This window comes from Crocodylus porosus, unplaced genomic scaffold (genome assembly GCF_001723895.1).
Source record: "Crocodylus porosus isolate Cpor-Errol unplaced genomic scaffold, CroPor_comp1, whole genome shotgun sequence".
Lineage (NCBI taxonomy): Eukaryota > Metazoa > Chordata > Crocodylia > Crocodylidae > Crocodylus > Crocodylus porosus.
Genome location: NW_017728922.1, coordinates 11830406 through 11851756, shown reverse-complemented (window position 1 = coordinate 11851756; position 21351 = coordinate 11830406). Strand labels below are relative to the sequence as shown.

The 21351-nt window shown below is 45.7% G+C and overlaps 1 protein-coding gene across 1 annotated transcript in view; it reads left to right on the top strand.

Moving 5' to 3' along the window:
* SNTA1 (syntrophin alpha 1) overlaps positions 1-10377 on the top strand; it is an 89154-nt gene extending 78777 nt beyond the window's left edge. The window contains exons 5-9 of the mRNA XM_019539807.1: positions 2486-2693; positions 3573-3703; positions 6991-7187; positions 8459-8646; positions 9422-10377. Of these exons, the coding sequence (XP_019395352.1) occupies positions 2486-2693; positions 3573-3703; positions 6991-7187; positions 8459-8646; positions 9422-9514 (817 nt within the window). The 3' untranslated portion in view covers positions 9515-10377. The remainder of the gene's footprint in view (positions 1-2485; positions 2694-3572; positions 3704-6990; positions 7188-8458; positions 8647-9421) is intronic.
* The last annotated feature ends 10974 nt before the right edge of the window (positions 10378-21351 follow it).

The window sequence follows — 21351 nt, the reverse complement described above, 5'->3', positions numbered from 1 at the left end:
AAAGAGAATTATATGTATTAGCAAACAAGGCAAACAGATGTACATCAGAGGAAATGACATTTAAATGGGATGGATCTCCACTGGAATCACATTACTGTATGTGCTTGAGGCTAGAAAACTTTGCTACAAAGGAAAAGAAAAGATAAATAGTGAAGCTTCCTCCAAGCCTTTCACAGCACTCCCATCAGCCCCAGCTTCTAAATTGTTGAATTCCTAGGTTTTAGTGACAATGTATGCACTTGGGCACACTTGGCTTTCAGTTCCCAGTATTTTTTTTATTAGGAATCAGATCACATGAAGAAAGAAGGGGAGACCAAGCTGCTTGTTAGGACTGTTTTCTACAAATGAGGAAATTCAGCTGCATTTTGAGCTTGTCTTGATTTTGAGGGAATGTGTTCATTATCACAAAGATTTACTATAGTTGGCCAAAAATAAAATCTTGGGAAAAATATCAGAATGGTTTTGCCCTTGCAACATGTCTGTGAAGGATGTCCTTCCAGTACTTGTTATCTGATATGCATGAGTTGGGACTGGTCACAGGAGTCAGCTGATGCCATTTTCCCTCTTCAATTGGATTACCAAAACTTTTTAAATGAGAAAACAACACGTAGCAAATAGTGTGCCTTCCATTAGGACTACGCAGAAGAATTGTTGTTTGGACCAAAGCCCTTGGCACTTTATGGATTCATAAACATTGTTTTGTGTACATGGCAGTAATCAGTTATGCCCTGATAACATGACCTTACAAATCATACCTAGCTGAAAGCAAGGGAAATAAGTTCTACATTTTCTTGCCATTTCTGTGTATTTTATTACTGACAGTCAGTTTCATTCTGAATGGGAATATAGGGTTAGATTTTCTTCTTCACCTACTGGGCATCTTAGTGGACTCAGGTCCCTAAGTGTGATTCTGTTCCACCCTGTTCAAATCCTGAAAAATCTATTAATGAATCCACTTTTGTAACTTACCATCTTACCCTCAAAATTAAGTCTCAGAAAAACTGTAAGAAGCATCCACCCAGCTTTTGCATTAATAGTCTTCTGGGGTGCAAGCAGGATAGACTTGAATCTCACTTAGGTGCCTAAATCTACTTATGCTCCTAGTAGGTGAAATAGAATCTGCTCCAAATTTGAGGTAATTTCTATAGCTGTGTTTAACAGTCTATGTCTGATAGTTGCATTCTGCACTCTCTGTGTGAGAGGGAGAGCACACATGTGCACAGACAATGTTGCCACTTGGTGGTGAAGATGGCAGGCAGGCAGAAATACTAGAAACAGGCAACTGCCCTGCAGTTTGTATGTTTGTGTCTTGAGTACAAACTTATGCTGCATTGTGACGTTCCCTCATTTCAGCTTAATTTTAAGACAGAAGTCATCAGTCTGTGCAGAAGATGATATGAACAGTTCATGGGGGGTTCTAATGAAATGCTTATCTGCCCACATGAGGGCAGGTAAGCCAGAATTTCTCCCTGCAATACAAAGGCAGCTGGTGACATTACCTGGTTAATTTCTCCACCTTTTGGCAGAATCCTTTTTTGAGAGCTTGGTGAAGAGTTCAGTTTATAGCCTTACTGCAAGTCTAGAAGATCAGGCAAGTGAGAAGGGTAAAAAGTAGAAGGCAAGGTTTTGGGTCAGGGAGCACATGAACAACTTGCCTTGTTATGATCTCTGCATGGCTCTGTTACCGGGGTCTGTCTTCAAGCAGTCTGAAGACAAGGATAAGTGAGATAAAACCGATGGCCAGGAAGTCAAGGCCCAGTGGAAGGGGTGGCATCTAATTACAGCTTGTCCTCATGCAGGTGATAACTCTGAAGGTCACCAAATTTGCTGCTGCTGGCAGTTAAGTGTTGCCAGGTAGGGGGCGGTTGGACAAGTTTTTGACTCTTCGTAAGCTGAGTTAAGGCAACCCCATGTTTTAGGAACAATCAAAACGAGCAAGGATGGAAGCTCTCCCTCTATTAGCTTACTGCTTCTAAGTTGGAGGGTTCTGAAATACCACCTGCAGGTCCTTGATGGAAGTGAAGTATTGGACTCGGTGGACAGATGACCTGAGCTCAGCTCTGACCCTGTTTGCTAAGGGTTTGAGCACTGTTATGGTTTCTCTTCACCTCTGAGCTTTACACTCCCAGTTCCCCTTTTTCACTTAGCCCTGGCCAGGGTCACCCTGTGCTCCAGGCTCCTGTGCTGCTTTGGCCCTTCTGACTCTCATAACAAGAATGAGTAATGCAAAATGGAGACCTTCTCTCTTGCAACACATTTCTGAGCCCCCAGCAGGAGAAACACTACAGGAGGCCTGAGCCAGCAGTGGTGGGGCTTCCAAAGAGAAACTTGTTGTCAGCAGAGCTGGAGAGGGGAGTGGTGTCAGTGGGAGGGGTTTGCAGTATTGATTACAGCCCATGTACTTGCCTCCCACTTCCCAGCCCCACAGTTCGGCTGAGCAGAGCCTGGCCACCAGCCAACTCTGTTGCATGCTGCTTCTTTGCAGGTACTTAGAAGTCTGCTCGGCAGATGGACGTATTCCCCTCTTCCTGAGAGCTAAGGATGAAGTGACAGCCCAGTCCTGGTTCAACGCTATTCAGACCAGTGCTAACATCTTGCTGCCCAGAGTCAAAGAGGAGCTGCGAGCCCTGCTGGCAGGGGCTGGGGTTGCTGGAAGTAAAGAGATCAAGCATGTTGGCTGGCTTACTGAGCAGGTGCCTCCACCATATGCTGGGTTTGGACATTGCTGTGTTGCAGGGGGGAATTGTGATGAATAGAAGAGGAGGTAGCACAGGCTTTCCTACACAACTCTGGCAGGCAGCCCAGCCCTTGTCACTAACATCTGCTGTGCCTCCCGCAATACCCAGTGCTCTGCTAGTACACCTCAGTCCTGACCTACAGCCCCTGCAATATTTGTCCTGGGCCCCTTCACAGCATCACTGATGCACCCCAATCCCAACCAACAGCCTCTGCTATTCCAGCCCTGGGCACCCAAGCAATGCGTGGCTCATCCTGATGGGATCATACCCATCCAAACTGAGGTTTCTAGGGTCTGTAGTATCCCAGTTTTTCATGACAACTGAATGCCACTGACTGAATGGCAGATGGCTTCACTGCAGATGGCAGATGAAGTGGATCAGTTGTGCACATATATTGGTAGGGCCAGTTGGGCTTCAGGGTTTGTGGTGTGCTGAGGTGCAGCTGGGGTGGAGATTAGAGTGGAAACCTCAGTGCTCTGATGCAGAGGGATATGTCTGTGGGTTATCCCTGCCTTGTAGCGGGGCCAGGTTCACTGAATATATTGAATGGCCCTTTCTTAACACTGTCTGGCCAGGGGCTGGGAGGGAGAGCTCCTGGGTGTTGTCACAGGAAACAGCATTTCCACCTTAGCTGCGCCCCCCACACTCCCTGACACTGAGCTCCTTCCCTCCTTTTCTCCAGTCCCCACTCTGCAGCCTTGCTCATCACACACATTGGTGGGCTCCCCACTGCCGTGTATATGTCATTCCCTGTTATGTGCCTCTAGACAGGAGCTTCTTCCCAGGACACCTTGGTTCTGCCTTTCCATTTTCCGCCTGCCTTTTGTTTTCTAGCTCCCCAGCAGTGGGACAAAGAACATTCTTGCCATCCTCACAGAGAAGGACCTTCTGTTTTACTGCAGCCTCCCACAACACAGGGACACCCTGAACAAGCCAATGCATAACTACCCTCTCATAGCCACCAGGTATGTGAGCCTGCTCTGCTGCTCCAGGTGCATGGAGCCACCTATCCTTGGCCCAGTTGTGTGTGCCAGGACAAAGCCTCTTGCAACATGTGCTGTGGCTGTTGGTTCCCACCATAGCCCTTGCCTCTGTCCCTGCCCCTGTCCTGCCACATCACTGAATATGTTTTCTTACTATTCTTGATAGGTCTGGCTGCAGAGAAGCCGTTAATTGTAGTTTTGATGGTACCAAGGAATGTGGCTCTGTAGCACCCAGCATTAGGGTCTGTGATCTTGGACTCTATTCCAAGCCTGTGGAGGTATCAGATGTTCTATTGAGAGAAGAACGGGGGTGCCTGGGCATTTTCAGAGGGCCTGGCCACAGGGTGCTCAGGCCAGTGAATCTCAGGAAAGAGAGTTAAGCCTTGACTTTGCCTGAGTTGTTCCATAAGCTGCAGGCCACAGGGTTTACCACCCTAAAATCTTGATCCAGGTTTCAGATCCCAGTAAGGCCCAGATAACAAAGCAAAGGCAAGCAGAGACCTGGGATGCATGAGATGTAGAAACATAAACCAGCTTTGGGTCATTCTGGAGTGTGGGGCTCTGTTACAGCTGGTGATTGCTAATTAACTTGTGGTAACTGGCCTCATTATGGATCCTCAGGCAGACCTTCCTCTAAATGTGTCTTTCATGGTGTCTTTCACCTAACCCATAGCTAGGACCACGATTCTGCAAGAGTATCTGGATTAGCAAGTAGCTTCTATTCATCAGGCAGTAAACTTGGCTTCCCCATTACCCTTGGAAGCAGCATAGTGCTCTGAGATGCCCTCTCCCCTCATACACTCAGTCAGTAGTTTCTTTCATAGAGAAACAGAAATCAAATTAAGAGAAAAATTAAAATTAAATTTGAATTTTTAAGTTTTAATGTAAATGAAAAGATTAAACAAACTCTGGTCATTTATCCCATAATTCCAAGATTAAACTGCCCTCTGGTGGTCAGGGCCTGAAAATACTGGCAACACGTACAGGCTTGTAAGACAAGGGGAGCTTTCTAGTGTCTCTAGAATAAACTGCTGCAGTGCTCAGTAAAATCAGACACTAACAGCCTGGGTGACGCAAGCAACCACGTACAACCAAGGCAACACCTATGTTAATATAGCCATGTTCCTAATGTGGGCTCTCCTCCTGCAATGGAAAATGGATTGAGCAAGTGCCACAACCTGTCCAGTCCAAGGGGTGGAGGGTTCTACCCAAAGTGCTCAGAATAGTTTTTACTATGATCCTTCCTCTCCTCTCTGGGGGCTCTGTGATAGCATGGTCAGATGCAGGTCTCTGCTTCTTGATTAGATATTCCTACATAATGATGTTTTGGGTTGGAGGAAAAGTGGATCTGAAAGTTCATGTATTTAAGGTTCTCAAAGGAGAACCACTGAGTTAGAGAAGTAGAGCATTATGGACTCAAAATGCAGGGCCCAAGCTATGTGTCAGGGTCACTGCTTAGATATAAAATTTGCTGGAGATTCAGTTTCACATTCCTAGAATATGTCTATGTGGGACAGAGGCACATGTAGTCAGGGACAAGGATTCATCCTGTTAACAAGATCCAGTAGAGAGGCCTGTACAGGCAGAGTGTATGGGGTATGATACATGCCTGGTGGTATAGCGGCATCTGCTGGTGAATGTCTTGTATTGTAGGAACAATTTGCAAATAAGTAGAACTAGAGGAGGGTAGAAAAGGAAGTCACACAGTTGCACAGCAGTAGTGCTGTGCAAAGTTCCAGTTCCTTATTCAATTTGGTGGAGATTTGGTCCGATTCAGTGGCCGAATCTCCAAATACGAATCGAATCAGGGGATGCTTTAATCTCTCTGAATATATTCAGACAGATTCGGCAATTCAGATGTAGATACAGTTGGGGCTCTGAACGCTGCGGTGCCAGAGCAGATGCAGCATCCCACAGACAAACCGGGGGCTCCTCAGTGTGCTTGGCAGCAGACCCGGAAGTGGACCAGAAGCACTTACGGTCCATTTCCTGGTTCACCGGGAGCACGCTACATCCCCCCAGCTCAGCAACTGCTGCCTCCTGGGTCTGGTGGGGGGGGACCCGGTATCCCCCTGTGGCCTATCACCAAGCCATGAGGACATGGGGGGGCAGGGCCCAGTGTGCTCCTTGGCAAACCCAGAAGTGGACCAGAAATACTTTCTGTCCACTTCCGGATTTGCTGCTGAGCATGTTGGAGAGCCCCCTGCGTGCTGCTGTGGGACACTCCATCCGCCCCAGCACTACAGTGATTACGAGCTGCACTGCTACCTCTAGGTATGTAGAAAAAAAATTTTTAAGCTGTGCCTGTGTCCGAATTGCTGATTCACCAAATCAACATCGAATCTTCAGATTCGGCCGAATCGAATCAGGGATCAATAGATCAAATCACTGTCCTTAATTCAGGCTGAATCTGAATCAAGTAGTACATGTTTTGCACAGCCCTACTGCGCAGGCACTGTCTGCTGGTAGTTCTTTGCTTACATGGATTTACAGTGCTGGGTTTCAAGCTGCTTGCAAGGAAACAACAGTATGGATGGACACTGTGAAATGTAGATTTCTTTCCCCAGAGCATAGCACTGCTGTACATTTATAAATCAATTTTTTGTCACTGCAGAATAAAAATGGCTGGCACAGTTGCCCTACTTAGGGGATTGTGGCCTTCTGCTTTTTAAAAACTTAATTGCATTTCAACTGTTGTCATTATTAATTCAAAGCCTCAGTGAAAATTGTGTTGTAGTTGGATGGCCCTCTCTCCACTGGGGGACAGCAAGAACATTGTGCAGTGGCTGACTTGGGGCCAGCCTACTAACTTGGGTACCAGGAGAACTGGTTCCATTCCTCATTCTGCCACAGACTTCCTGACTTGGTCAAGTCACCTCCCCTCTCAGAACATGAAGTGCGGAAAGGAAATAAGCAGCATAATGAGTGCCTTACAGACCACTTCCCTCTGCCACATGCCCTGGAGAACCTTCCGACTACTAGCACATTGACCTGAATGGCTTCCTGGGAGGGAGGACATGGCAGCTTTCCCTGCTGCTAAATGGAGGCCCACAAGGCCTAGTGACTTGCCTAGGAAGACAGAGGTAGAACAGGGAACTGAACCCAGATAACCTGAGTCTTGGGCATTGCCAAAAACCAGGCCGTTCTTCCTCCAGTGCATATTGAGCTCTCCCCATTGCACACCTGGAAGTGGGGTCAGTGACTTTAGGAAGGGATTATGTGCAGAGTGAGTCGCATACTATTAGGGCTCTTCTCCACTCCTCATGCAGGCTTGTGCACTCTGGCCCATCCAAGAGCTCCCTCCTCTATGACTCAGAGCTCTCGTTTGCCTTGCGGACTGGAACCAAGAAGGGGGTGGAGACTCACTTGTTCAGCGTGGAGACACACCGCGACCTGGCAATATGGACACGGATCCTGGTGGACGGCTGTCACAGCGCGGCTGAGTTCATTCAGGAAGTCTCAACAGGTCAGGAAGTGAGGAGGTTCTGGGGAGCTTGTGAGGCAAAGTCAGGCTGAGGGAGAGCAGCAGAGACAGGTCTGCAGAGATCAGAGATTTTGGGGAAGTCAAACGCCACAGAGGTCATGCTGTCCCAGTCTCACTGGGTTATGAATGAGTCCCCTGGGTTCTCAGCTCCCCATCTCTCTGCTCCTCCAGGCAAGCAGCTTGGACTCAGGTAGAAGGTCAGGGGCACATGTGTAAAGTGAGTTAGGGTTTTTGCCATGAGGGTCCCCTCAGAATGCTAGCTATCAGGAGCAGTGGCAGTGAGAAGCCAGTGCGCACGGGACATTGGGATAAATGACAATGGGTAACAGGCAGCAGGGCAGTGGGGCATCTGGTGTGAGGGATACAGAAGTAATACTCTGCTGGTCCACAGTGTAATTTGGGGCTCTGGGCACTGGGCTGCAGGGTGAAACTGTTAAGCTCCAGGGTGAGAAAGAACTGCTTCCTGCAGGTAAGGAACTGAGCAATGTGCAGTAAGGACCTTTTGCCACCTGGCCATCAGTGGTGACCAGCAGGCCAGTTTGTTGTCTACTCCAGCCTAGCCAGCATTTAACCAGAAGTGAATAGACAGTGCCCCATGCTACTCGAAATCATCCTGGTCTCCAAGCCTCTGAGAGAATCCAACATAGGAAGAAGCTGTCCAGGCATGAATCCAGCTCAGCTGGGGTTTACTGGGGGAAGGAGGGGCTGAGTATCAAACTTACCCCCAAACAGACTGGAGCAAAACAGCTTGACAAGCTGCCTGCTGGAGAGAGCCCAGGGAGGAAGCTCAGGGTGGGGCCCATTTCAGACTTAGTTCTGACCCCCATGGCTGATGTAGTTGTTGCTTTAAAACCAGGATTGGCCAAATCCAAAGCTCAGGTAAACCCAGGCAGCTCCCCTAGGATCAGGGGCTTTATGCCGCTCTTTACCAGCTGAAGATTGGGCCCAAAAGTTTAACTCCAGTCTTGGTGCAATACAGTGAGCAGTTTTCCTTTAAAGCTCTGATGTTGGGCTTTGGTCCAGGACAAAGTGCATCAGTGGCAGTGTTCCCCTGAGCCCTGCAGGGCCCAATCTTACCTTACCATCACAATTTACTGTATGCTGAATGAGACTCTGCCCCAGTACTGGACAACCCCTGGGTGCTCTGTAACTATGAACTGCTACAGGTCCTGCAGCCAAGAGGGATGGTGGAGGCAGGGGAGATTCCAGGACATGCTAGAGCCTTGACCCTGGGTGATTCTTTTCTCTTTCAGCCTGTACATGGAATGGGCGGGACTGCACCTTGTCCATCCACATAGACAAGGGCTTCACGATTTTCACAGTGGAGCCTGGCCTCAGCAAGACCATCCTGCTGCAGCAGTCATTTGAGAAGCTGCAGATGTCCTCAGACGATGGAACCAAGATGCTCTACCTGGACTTCGGCGCCTCAGAGGGAGAGATTGTGCGTTGGCTTTGCTTCTAGCTTCTGTATTGCTGTTGCTGTCAGTGTGCTCCCTCTGGAGTCTCAGGGAGGAAGAGGGAGGGCCAGGCAGCAGGAGTTGATGAAGTGCATGTCCAGTGGCAAGGAAGGGGAAGGAGGGTAGCTGCCGTGCCACGGGGTCCTTTGTAGCAAGCCGGGCGCTAACTGGGCAATGGACAGTGGCTAATCATGTTAGCCATGTTTTTGGCTAAGAATCCTGCTGATGTACAAGTAAACCAGGCTCACTGCATTCAAAGCAGCAGTGCCCCATCAGGGCACAGGTGCAGTGTGAGGAGGGAGAGCAGTTCTGCTGGCTGGGCTCAGGCACAGGGAGATGACTGGTCATTTCCCGGAACTGATTCCAGAGGTTGAGTACAAAAGAAAAGGCCATGTGCTGTAGAATTGCTGTAGGCATGTTACAGTGAGGTGAGATCACATTGGGCTGTCGGTTTTTCTTTGCTAGAGACCTACAGCCTGCATTTACCCACACCTGTACCATGAAGGAAGGCAGCAGTTTCCCGCCTCCTAGCTTTGTTCAGAATCCCTGGAGAGGGGCTCCTGGATCTCTTCAGGGCAGTGTCCATGGGAGGAAAGCAGCCTGTGAGGTTCTAAAGCAGAATGCCCTTTTCTGGGCTGTTAAACCACCAGCTTAAATTTCCTGATCATTCATGTCCTTCTTCCTATTGATTTTAACAGAGCAAACGTTAAATGCTCTGAGCAAAGCACTTACCATTTGCAAATATCCCATTTATTGCAGCAACTGGACCTTCACTCCTGCCCCAAGACCATTGTCTTCATTATCCACTCATTTCTATCAGCCAAAGTGACCCGGCTCGGGTTGCTGGCATAGGGACACAGGAAGCAGCCACAGAGAGAAGAATCCAACTCGCACAAGATCTCTGCACTGTGGTGATTCTGTCATGGCCTAACCAAAACAAAGGCCATTCAGAAGAGACTAGAATGACCTGGTAACACATGACAGCCAAGGAAAACCACTAACCATCCAGGAGGACTGAAGTAATAAGCACCATTGATGGGGATTCTTTCAGGCAGCATTGGAACGGGAAGAGTCACTCACTGACCATGGAGATGGGACAACTCTGGGATGTTATTCAACAGCAGCGAATGTTTTCACTTCTCTGATAGCATCACTCAAAACAAGCTTGAAAAATACCCATTTAAGTCACAGCACCACCCAACAACCCACCACTCTAGTGCCTTGCAAGATGATATTTTCTGTACAAAGAATCAGTTTGTATCAATGTTTTATATTTATATGGCCCAGTTATAAATGATGAAGTGTTAGCTCTATGTCTAGCCCCATTGTAAACCTAAATTGTGGTAGATTAGATACACTTCACTATTTTCCCAGAAACCCATTTAGAGAACAACCAGACCGGAGACCTGAGCCAACTTTGTCTTGTTTAACAGATGTGAACTAAAAAGTATTAAATATATTTGCCAATTTTTCAACTTTGTAGCTAATTATAGGAACCATAATTTAAAAATACTTTTTATTAATTAGCTTTGTATGGTTATTTTTCTTTAGCTAACTCCTGGACCCTTGATAATCTCATTTCTCATTTTAACTTTTTTTCTGGGGAAGACTGTCAGATGGGGTGGGGGGAGTGAGCAAAAATAGTTTTCTGAACCAAAAGTTAATGCATGAAATGTCTTTTTTGGGGGGAAATAAACATAACAAATTCACAAGCAGTGAAAGCTAAGATTTGTTTCCTGTTTTATTCTGCATGGTAGCAATCGGCTATTTCAAAGTCAAGTGCCAAATAATTTAATGCCTCAAATATTTTTTTGCCAAAGGATAACTTGAATAACTTTAAGGCATGTGACAGGAACTGCGAGCTTCTAATCAGAAGGGATTCCAAACGTTGCACAAAAATCATTCCAACAAACATGTTCAAGAGACTTAAAACGTCAGTTGTCCCTAGATTTTTTTGAGAGAGAAGTTTCAAAAGAGGGGAGATTTCTGATTTTAATATTACTGGGCTGCAAAGTTTAGGTGCTATTTAGGGATTGGGACTAAGTGCTGAATAACTAGAGAAAGTGAGTAAGGAACCATTATTTACTATGCTTCATAATACAAGAACTAGGGGACACCTCATGAAATAGTCAGGTGTCAAGTCTAAAACAAATCGAGTGCCACAAGATGTTATGAAGGACAGTGGCATAACTGGCTCCAAAGCAGGACTAGATAAATTAATGGTATTCTATCAGAGGCTATTATACATGACAGAGCTGTAGCCAATTGTTGGTGACTGGAAGAAAATGACAAGAGTATGGCATTCTACTGAAGCCCTGTTTCTTATTCCATTCTTCTGAAGTATCTACTACTTGTCACCCCCAGGAACAGGTTTGTGGGCTAGTTTCACTCTTGCTTGATACAGTATTATAGTACTTATGATAATCAGCATTAAAGATACTTGCACATCTATTGTGGAAAATAAATGGTTCAAAGAGTCTACACGGGTAATTCCAGAATTCTGCTTCTGCAGAAATCTGCATTTTTACAAGCATGCTACCCCAGGCAGTTTAACAGATATTCAGAGTCATTTCTGCAGAATCCTATTTTGTTTCCATACCTCTTCCCAGCTTCACCCCTACTTAATTCTGCAGACACTGCAATTTGAAGGAGGGCTTCAGAAGAGGTCAGTGTTTTCAAATGGGGAGCCTAATATCAGTCAGTTAAATCTATATTGAAGTGCTTGAATTAGTTTATTTTTAGAGATGCTAAGCTATTTTAGGCCTCCACACTTCATTTGTTATAGCAAAATTTAGATTTTTGGGTCTAAGCCCTCAGCATCTAGCAAAGTCAGTGGCTAGGCCTACAGGCCTAATCATAAAATGTTATGATTTCTGATTTTTCAAGGAAAAAAGGAAAGGTTTTGTTGAAAGTTTAGGGAAAAATTAAATATTAGCAACGAAAAATTAGTAAGTCTTGCAACTAAGAATCTTAAGGGCAATATCCAGAGCCCTGCTGAACCCTGCAAAGTCCCCAGCCTAGAGGATTTCTTCTCCCAAGGTGGTAAATACAGGAAAGAGGTGCAGCAACCTCCTTGTTCCACCTGTGCTTCAGGAGGGATGAGAAAATGTGGGAGAGTTTGCTGTATGGAAGAACCTTAAAGGAAACAAGCACCTTGAATCAAAGCTCACATAGTCCTGGAAGCAATCAGTCTCCACTATTTTTTCCATTATAATAGGAAGAGAAAATATTCCACTGCCATTTACAGGGCTTTGACATTGCATCATTTCATTTAGTAGAGCTTCAGAACAACCAGCTCTGAAAACCAAAGGTCTTTGTGTAGTGCTATTACTCATTCTCCAAAACAAAGTAGGAGTTAGTCTAGTTGTAATGAGCATGGGAGACATCCATGAGAACTGTCTGTGACTCTAAGAGAGGGGATCTTTTTTTCCCTTTAATGATCCAATCCACTAGCAAAGAGTAGGGTCCAGGGTCTTAGTTTAGGGCTGTTGTTCAGATGAAACATAGAAGGGAGATTTGAATAACTTGTGATCTCACTGCACCCTATATAAATAGAAGTAGTATTCCTGAAGTCCTGGCTAAATTCCAGTTCTGTCAACAGAATCTTCCTTCTACAGTTTCAGTTGGGTGTGATATTCTTCACTCTGTGTCCTCAGCTGGTGTGGGCTGTTGCCACATAGTGTTGAACAGCACTAAGTTGTGCACCACAGGTGCTTATATCTCAGTGGTAGGTGAAGCCATTTCTTCCCACCTGCAGATTGTATTGCACGTTGGACTGGTTAGGCTAATAACTAACATGACATGTAAAATATTCTCCCCACCATGTGTGTGGCATCATACCCACAGAAAAGCCTAATCCCAGCTAAGAGCACTGACATGGCTTCTTTATTTTTGTCTCTGGGTTTTTATAAAAGTGTTTTTAACAGTACTTACCTGGCTTCTTTCTCTTATCATTTCTGTTTCCCTCCACGCCCAGCATTTAATTGCAAGGATCATGATTACTCCCATGAAGAGAGGGTGACATGGCATTGAAGCCGATGCCTCACTTGTTGCATCTGTAGTATAACAGAGGGGAATGAGAGCAGATGTGCAGATGGGCAGCATGAGAGCAGATGGGCAGCAAAATACTACAGCAGGTATTCACATGCTTTTCCCTATTGTGAGAGGCTGGGGAAGAGAAACTGCACATCTTGCTTATCACATGCATTCATGTAATTTATAGGAGCTATTTATAACCCTGAAGTGAAATATGGGAAGTTTGTTCAAAAACAAAAACACAACAAAACGTTGCTCAGGGGCAAGTGAGGAGGGGGCAGTTACAAAAGTGCCTCAGTGACTTAAATCTAATTTTTTCAAAAGAGAGTTGGCGAATTTAGGATTCAGATTGACAAAAGGACTTAAGGCAGGATTCTGTTTCCCATTGTGTGCTGTTGTGCCAGTCTAGCTACGTACCTGGGTGTTTTTGGCACTGACTCCTGACAAGAACTGTGAGCTTCTCAGACTGAGCCTGCAGAGCAGGCTCAGCAGTGGCCAGTCATGTAGTAATCTAGGAGAAGTAGGGAAGGGAGAAGGAGAGCCCTGTCATGAGTGGTAAGAGTACTTGCCTGGGAGACAAGGCTCTAGTTCCCCACTTTCCCCAGAGAAGACTGGAACCTGCATTACTCTTCCTCCCAAGTACAGTGTTTGTCCCATGGCACCACAAGTTATGTATGATCTAAACAGCCTCTCCAGTGCTCTTTTTGAAACTGACCACTTGGACAGCAAGGAGAGGGAGAGTTATGAGGCCAGGAGCTGGTTTTGTATGGCTTAGTGTGATGGCTGCTGTCTTAGCAGAGAGAGTAAGCTCTGGGGTCTAGCTTGGACCCTCCTCCCAGTGGAGCAGAAACTTCTCTGCCCTGCTCTTTATCTAATGAATAGTAAATGCAAGGTTCAGTGTGGGCCACTTTTCTGGCAGGTATGCTAGGATGGTGCCCGCACCTTTCAGAAGTGGCACTCTGATCTCTCCCGCTGCTCAATATGTTGCTCTGCTTTCTCCTCCCTGTCTGGTGCTCCCTGCACTATCTGCTGTCATGTTCCCTTCTCCCTCCCCAATCTGATGTGTGCTACACAGGCTTCCTGTGCTGTAGGTTCGCCAGCCCTGGGACAATGTCTGACCTGTAGTGTGGTAGGAAGAGCACTGTGCTAGGAAGTTGAAGATAAAGTGCAAATCCCACCCTGGGTAAGGGGGGGAGCTAGAACCCAAGAGGGTCATTGCACAGGCTACCTAGCTCTGACATGGCATTCTGCATGCCTGGGTCTCACACTGTGTTGCAGAGGAAAGTATCAGTATCACCCTCTCTATATGGCTGAGGAACAGAGAGGAATAACTGTTCCAGGGCCTGAGTAGGCCAGTATACTGTACTGTAGCCTTTTGGGGAGCTGCTTCTCAGGGTGAAGGACTCCAATATTCATCCTGTCACATTTTCAGTCTGTCATTAACAGCTTGAATTGTTGATGAGTCAAGACCAAACTGCTAGAAGCAGAATTCATCATTTTGGGAGAACCAGAATTCCTGAGCAAAGACTACAGATACAACCCACAGAAAGCTTATAAAGTGTTCCCATTTCTTAACAAGCTCTCCTAACTTGTGTGACAGAATCTCCCTGTCCAGGCTTATCCCAGAAATTGATAAGAAAGAAACAAAGATTGAAGTCCGCCCCAACTAGAATAGGAAGAACAGGATCATGTCCAGAAAATGGGGAAACCAATGTCCTGCACTGGCCTAACTTAATTCTGTTTGTGTTCCATTTATTGCCAGGAGCAGTGTCCTGGCTGGGGTGGTCTAGCATGGGTGGTGTTCTATGAATGTAGGATACATGACATTTTCCATCAACAGCAAGTTTCCATTTTGATATACAGCCTCCTTTTGCACAGTCACAAAGCTGCCTACCTCTTAGCTGGGGTGCTGGCCTGAGATACCAGACTAGCCCCTTGCAAGGTCAATGATGGGGAGTCATATGACACTACCAGAGCAGCTTCACCACCAGCTGCCTGAAGCTAGACTTCCAGAAGAGAGGCGGCACCAACATCACTAATTCCCAAAAAAACACTTCCTCTGTAGAATGTGTTCCTTGCATAAGGGGATCACTCTGAAAAACTGCTTCCTTTGAAACCTGCTGGAAGATCCTCATTCACAACAGCTCGCAGGGCCTGAGAATCAAAGATGGTTGCTGCAGCGGGAAACAGGACAGAACAGGCTGCCTAGTAGAAAAAGACAGAACAGCCTCTATGACCAGAGAGGACTTTGGTGGGTTAATCTCAGAAATCAGAACTTTAAATTCCTCCATGGAGGCACAGATCAAACCAAAGAAGAGATAAAAGAAGCTGGGGAAAAGAAATAATGTAAGACTAAAGAGGTGTGGAAAAGGGAAATCCAGCAGAATATTTAAAGCAGGTATTCCATTTCTTCCTACAGCTAAGAACAAAAGCAAACAGTCCTTGTAGACAGAGCACACTGAGCTCTCTCCAGTCTTCCCGGTTCAAACAAACCCAGAGACATGTACTGCATTTACACTGCTTTGAAGAAAAGTAGTAGATTCTAATTAAGGTTAGAGAGCCTTCTGATCCTGTTCTGGGAAGGTATAAAATACAAGTGTTTCAAGACTTGTCTTAGGCAACATTAAGGAGAAGGAAGGAACTGAGTGAAATTACAATATTTCTCAAAGAAGCAGATATAAGATACAGATGGACTTTTCCTTTGAAACCTACATTTATACATCAAAAACAGCAGGACATTATAAAGAAGGAAAAAGAATGCCTTAACATCCTTGAGGAACTAAAGTAAATGGAAATCACCCTGGAATCTAGCCTGAGATTGACACAGACAGCAAGAAGCAATACCATAATACTGAATGGCAAACTGTTAAGCCCAGGAAAAAGAAGATACCAAAGGACAAGGAGACTGGGAGAAGTCATAGTGATATTCGAAAGGGTTTGAGTGGGACTGAATACTATGAGGGAGAAGAAAAAGAAAGGGATGGGATACACTATAAGGGGAACAAAGGATAAAACAGCAATGTTGGGAACCACAATAATTAGGAAAATATGGAAGTAAAAACATTTTAAAGCTAAAATAAGGGTAAGGGGGTGGTGGAGGCATGTAAATACTGTGTTACATGGGAAGAGGCTGGATTGGGGGTGGGGTGTAAAATATGGCTCTTTACAACTCCCTCCAGAAAACAGTTTCTGGTATAGTGCCATGACTGCCTTAGGGTGGGAATCTCCAGGGAAGGAGTTCACTATACAGATGTGAAAAAAATAAACATTCCTTTCCTTCTGCGGGTTAGGGTGAATCTTCACATTTTAGAAAAGGTGAAAAAGTACAAAAATAAGGATTGTTTGGGTGTCCAAAAGGGAGAGAAGTGCTGTTGCGGTGTCTCATTCCATGATAATGTCCACAGATAGGTATTTAGTTACCTAATTAATGCCAATGTGTCCCTGCAGTTGATAGTATGTGCAAACTTGCTGGGACGAAAAGGGAAGCCCAGACTGAGGCCTCTGTAAAACAAACCCCTGAGATATGAAGGGTGATTTATGTCATGAGCCTTATAAGGTCAGTTGGCTGATGGGGACAGATGCATCTCAGTGCCAAGGGTCAGCCACAGACTTCAGTCCTGAGATGGTTATTAGATTTCCTGTGTATAAAATCACTATATAATAGGCTAGATAATAAATATTGTCAAGGCCAACACAGCTGCAGAGTATCAGCTGGGAGACTTCAGAAATTAAGGACAATTGAGAATTGTGAGAGTGCAAGGTGCCTCATTGGGAAACAGAATTCAGGCTTGTGTTAAGAGCTTCCTTCTTATGATCTTTCTACCAGGGCAATTCAGAAGTGTCTCCACTGAAAACAATGAGATCATACTGTTGTAGAACCAGCAAGGAAGGGGAACAAGAAATAAAGCATCTATCAGTAATGTTTATACCCCAGCTCCTGAACCACACTGTATTATCTGGTTCTTTGTGAAAAATGTCTTCTGAGTGTTCTAGTAGTATGTACCCTGAGGATTCATCTCCTGCAGTCATGAATAATGAAACATACAGCAGTTCACTTTGGGATGTATGTATGTTTTGGGAACTCCTGTGTTAACATTGACGGCTCAGGAGGCTCCTAAGCCTGTCAAAACTGAACATCACCACTCTAGATGTACAAGGGCACTTCTGCTCTGGCCTGTCTACCAGTCCTGCTCATTTATGTGTCTCCTTTATGGTTGTGTGCTCTGAAATTTGTATCAGGGCTTGGATATCTGGTGGTAAATGGAGTTCTCTGCAGAAGTTAACACACTAGTCTTTTGTGCTGTCTGCATTCTGACTCCTTACTTAAGGAGGACACTAGTGAAAGAGACACTGGTTTCTCAGGGATACTTCCAGCTTCTAGGCAGTGGATAATGAGCTAAGGCAGCATTTCCCAAACTCTGACAGACAGAGTACCACCAATTTGAGATGATACAGCCTGACGTACCACCAGCAAATTTTACCTGGGGGTACTTGGGATGGCCTTAGGGGGTACTCAGCAGCGGGTGTGCTGCTGTGCCACTGGCACTTCTGTTGCTGCCATGCTGCTGGCATGCTCGCCAATCAGCCAATTGGCTACTGGGGGACTACCTGCTCATCTGGCTACCGGGGACTCCTAACTTTTCGACCGGCTGCTGGGGGGGGGGTCAAAAAAGCTGACCCAAAAAGGTTGAAAACCCCTGTATTAAAACAATATCAAAACATTTAGTAATCATAAAACATTGTTTTATCAGTTACGATAGCCATATAAAACAATTGCAAATTGGAAAAAAGACAGTGTAAACCAGGGGTAGACAACATTTTTGACCAGAGTACCGAAAAAACCGCAATGTGTACCCTATAAGGTGCTGGAGTGCGGGTACACCAGAAAAACAAAACTGTGGCGGAGGGTACATGGCAGGATGAGCTGCATACTAATAGAGTTAATCATCACAAATGTTGCTTCTTTTCTTTACAGTAAATTCCAGGTTTTCTAAAAATTGTAACCTGGTGACTATAAATAAAACTTCATGTACTACCTTTGTTCTTGTGTATTCTTTTTTGTTAAGCACATTGTGATGAGAGGGGGGAAAGAGAGGAGGTGGAAGAGAGAAGAGGGAGAGGGAAGAGAGAGAGGGAGAGAAGAGAGAGGCACCTGGAGAGCAGGTGCGGGGGCACTGCGGGGAGGATGGCCTGGCCGAGCCCTTGGGAAGGTGGCAGCTGGAGGAGAATGGGGGCCAGGTGGGTAGCGGGGGCAGCCCTGGGGTTCTGCAGACTCGGGCTGCAGTGGGGGTGCTCAGCAGCACTGGAGGTGGGGCCCAACCTGGGCTATGCAGCTGTGCGGGGGTGGGGCACAGCCACCCTGCCCATGAGAACACCATCTGATCGGGGCAGGATACCAGGCTTGAGGAGGCTACCTGCTTGGCCTGTGTGCTTCAGTTGCAGCGCGAGCAGGATGGAGCCCTCTGGGCCACAGCAGGGACTCCCTGGGCAGGACACCATCAGCCTGCCGCCACCGGACAGGCAGAGGCACTTGGTCAGCACGTGGTACACACATGGTATCCTGCTCAGGTCTGAAGGCAGCAGCAGCAGTGGGGGGAGAGGGGCTGTGTGCACTCTGGGACAGGCATGGGGGGCACATGCCCTCCCGAGACAGGCAGAGACAGGCTGTGTGCTGCCTGCTGGATGAGCTGCCCAGGCTCTGACCGTTGAACCTCTTGGGGAAGAAATGTGGTCTAGTGATTATAGCTCGGAACTTGGAAATAGGACATATGGGTTTGGCCAGAGATTGCTTGAGCAAGTCACTTCCTCTTTTTGTGCCTCATTTTCCCTATCTGTAAGCTATAATATAACACTGCTGTGGCCTGCAGGGAGTGTGGGGCAGTTTTTGTTCTTCACATTTCAGTTATGCACTCAGATCCAAACTTATGCAAATCCCACATCGCGTTTGTCTGGGTATTAATTGCAAGTCTCTATAAGGCTGATGTATGCAGTATGCAGGAACTGGGGGAGCTGCAAAGAGTCAATTTTGAGGTTAAGCTCCTGACTCTGGACGAAAGTGTGCACTTCCCAGGACTATAGTGTTTCCTGTGGTCACCAAGACCTACACCTCTGCTGTCCTTTTCCTCACCAGAGCCCACATGCTGACATATCAAGTCTTCCTGACAAACTATTCTACTTCTGTTCTGCTGGCAGTTCAGTGTATGTGCCACACTCAGCCTGTCTGTTGGAACCTTCCTGGAAAGATAAGGGACTTCAGCTGACCGGCCCTAAATTGCCATTTCTCAGAGAGTGATATTTCCTTAGGGGACACTTGGTCTTTGTTAAATAGCAGGTGTAATGAAAAGGGACTTTGATTTCTTCCTTGAAATGTTGAGGGTTGATGAGCAGGTTTAATAAAATCCAATATTGCTGCCCTTGGCAAAAGGTAATCTGAAAGTATTTTTATTTCCACATCTAAGCAGTGCAGCTCATGAGCCAGAGGAGTCAGTGGGTTCTGCTGCCATACTAGGCAGTTACAAGAGCTTAGCAGAGACCTGATGAAGATGTGTGTGCAAAACTGACTCCAGGGCTTGTGGATGCCAAGAGAAAGAGAGAGACCCAGCACCTGACTGATATAGTTGGCTACAGTCGTGCTGCCTTGGGAATATAAAGCTGTAGCAGGTGCCACTATACAGCACTCATGACATGGGCCAAAATGTACCCCCAGGCCCATATTTCCCTGAACACTGGAAATGTCTGGACTCCACGGTTCAGTCTGATTTACAATAGACCAAGACCCATGCCCTCAACCACTTCATGCTCAGTAAAGGTTCAGAATCCTTCTTCCATTTGGATTTCTATCTGTGTGATAGCAAGTGAGCCTGGAAGTGAGGAAACCAGTGCTGACTCTAGCTGCAAAGTATCTCTCGAAGGGACTACACTATAGCTGAGCTGTTGCCTGCTCAGGCAGTTTCTTAAACTTTTTTCTTAATATGGCATTTTGAAAATATTTTCAAATAAATACAGTCCACTTCTCTGTTTCCCAGTTTCCAAGTCCTAATGATCCCCTCACAGACAGGCATAGGGCTAGGAGTTGAGCTGAGCTGGGATCAGAAGTTCTGGGCCTCATCCTTTGCTGCTATTCAGAATGTCCCAGGTCTGGTGTACTATGAAGAGGAAAGGCCTGTGATTTCACTTGTAACTATTCTTCTGTTGCTTAACAATCTAATGAAGAATTAAAAGCATGTCATAGGCACAAATGCTGATTTATGCAAGATCAGTCTGCGTGGTGCAGTTACTAAAGGCTAATAAACCAGTAATTCCAAAGACAAGACGAAATCAGAGACACACTGACCTGGGTAACTGTTACATTAAACAAAGTAAACAATAATTTGTACAGTTTCTTCCATTTTGGAATTTCCTATTATATTCTTCATGGCTACATTTGTACCTCCTAATAAAATTCAAGGGTATTTGACCAGCTGTTAAATCCTTTTGCCTTTAGAGCAGGCCCAAAGCACAGTGGGGTCAAAGGCTGGTTTAGTCCCTGATCATCTTCCAAATCAACACGGTCTCCAAAGTCAGTGCCATTCAAAAGATTAGCCTGATGGGAAGACCTGCTGCCTAACCTTTAGAATGACTTTGGCTTAGGAGAAAGACCAGAATTCTTACCTTCTTATCCAATAAAGTTGCACAGACAACTCCCCCTCCCTGCCCCAATTATTAACACAACGAAAAGTTCTGCTCCTGGATACCAATGCAAATAAGAAGTGCTATAAAGTGATATTTTACCTAAAATATCAAGAAACAAAGAAAAAGAGATGAGACAAGACTTTACCTTATTTTTAAAAAATGCTCAATGAAAAAGATCAAATTCACAAGCTTGTGTGGGTTTTGGCAACTTCTGTTTTTTGCAAGACAGCAACATTTTTTTTCAAAAAGCCTACTTTTTATCTCAAAAAAAATTTTGTGTCAAGGGATTTTAATCAGCTCTAGCAAGAACCTCTCCTAAATACACAGAAGAGTCTGGCTGAATAGGTACAGAGACTCCATGGGAATTCCTTAGTGGGTCCATCTATACATACACCTTACTGAAGAGTAGTCTAATTAGCTCCACAGTGAAGTGTCACCATATACATTAGATATTAGGATATAGTAAACTAATAAATTCTTCTGTAATATAGTACTATTTGGGACAGAGCTTTCTTACAGCACAGTACTTTACTGAGCTGAAATCACATGTAGAAACTGACCAGTAGCGTAAACTGTGTCCAGTTAGCCCAGCCAGCCAGGGGCCTGCACCACCCCAGCTTAAATTGTTACTGTCCTGGGTACACATGTAGATTCTGTGCCTAGAGGCAGTGTACTCAAGCTCTAACTACTCCAGAGTTCATGGCTTTGAATTAATTGCATGTGTGGATGCACCCAGTGGGTAGTACTTAAGGCCTTAAAGTGCAACCTTTCTCTGACAATGTTGTAAAAATGTTATGCTGGGGTGGATTGTTTGTTGTGACTCATTTGGTACCAGATTTGCCCAATACTTTGGGATGTGCTCATTCATTAGGGCTAGGGTCTTGGTAATTCTATTAATGTGCTGCTTGTGTTACTTGTGTTTCTATACGGAGCTGTACCTCTCCCTTTGCAAGCGCTCACCCCCAATGGAGCTATCTTGCAGG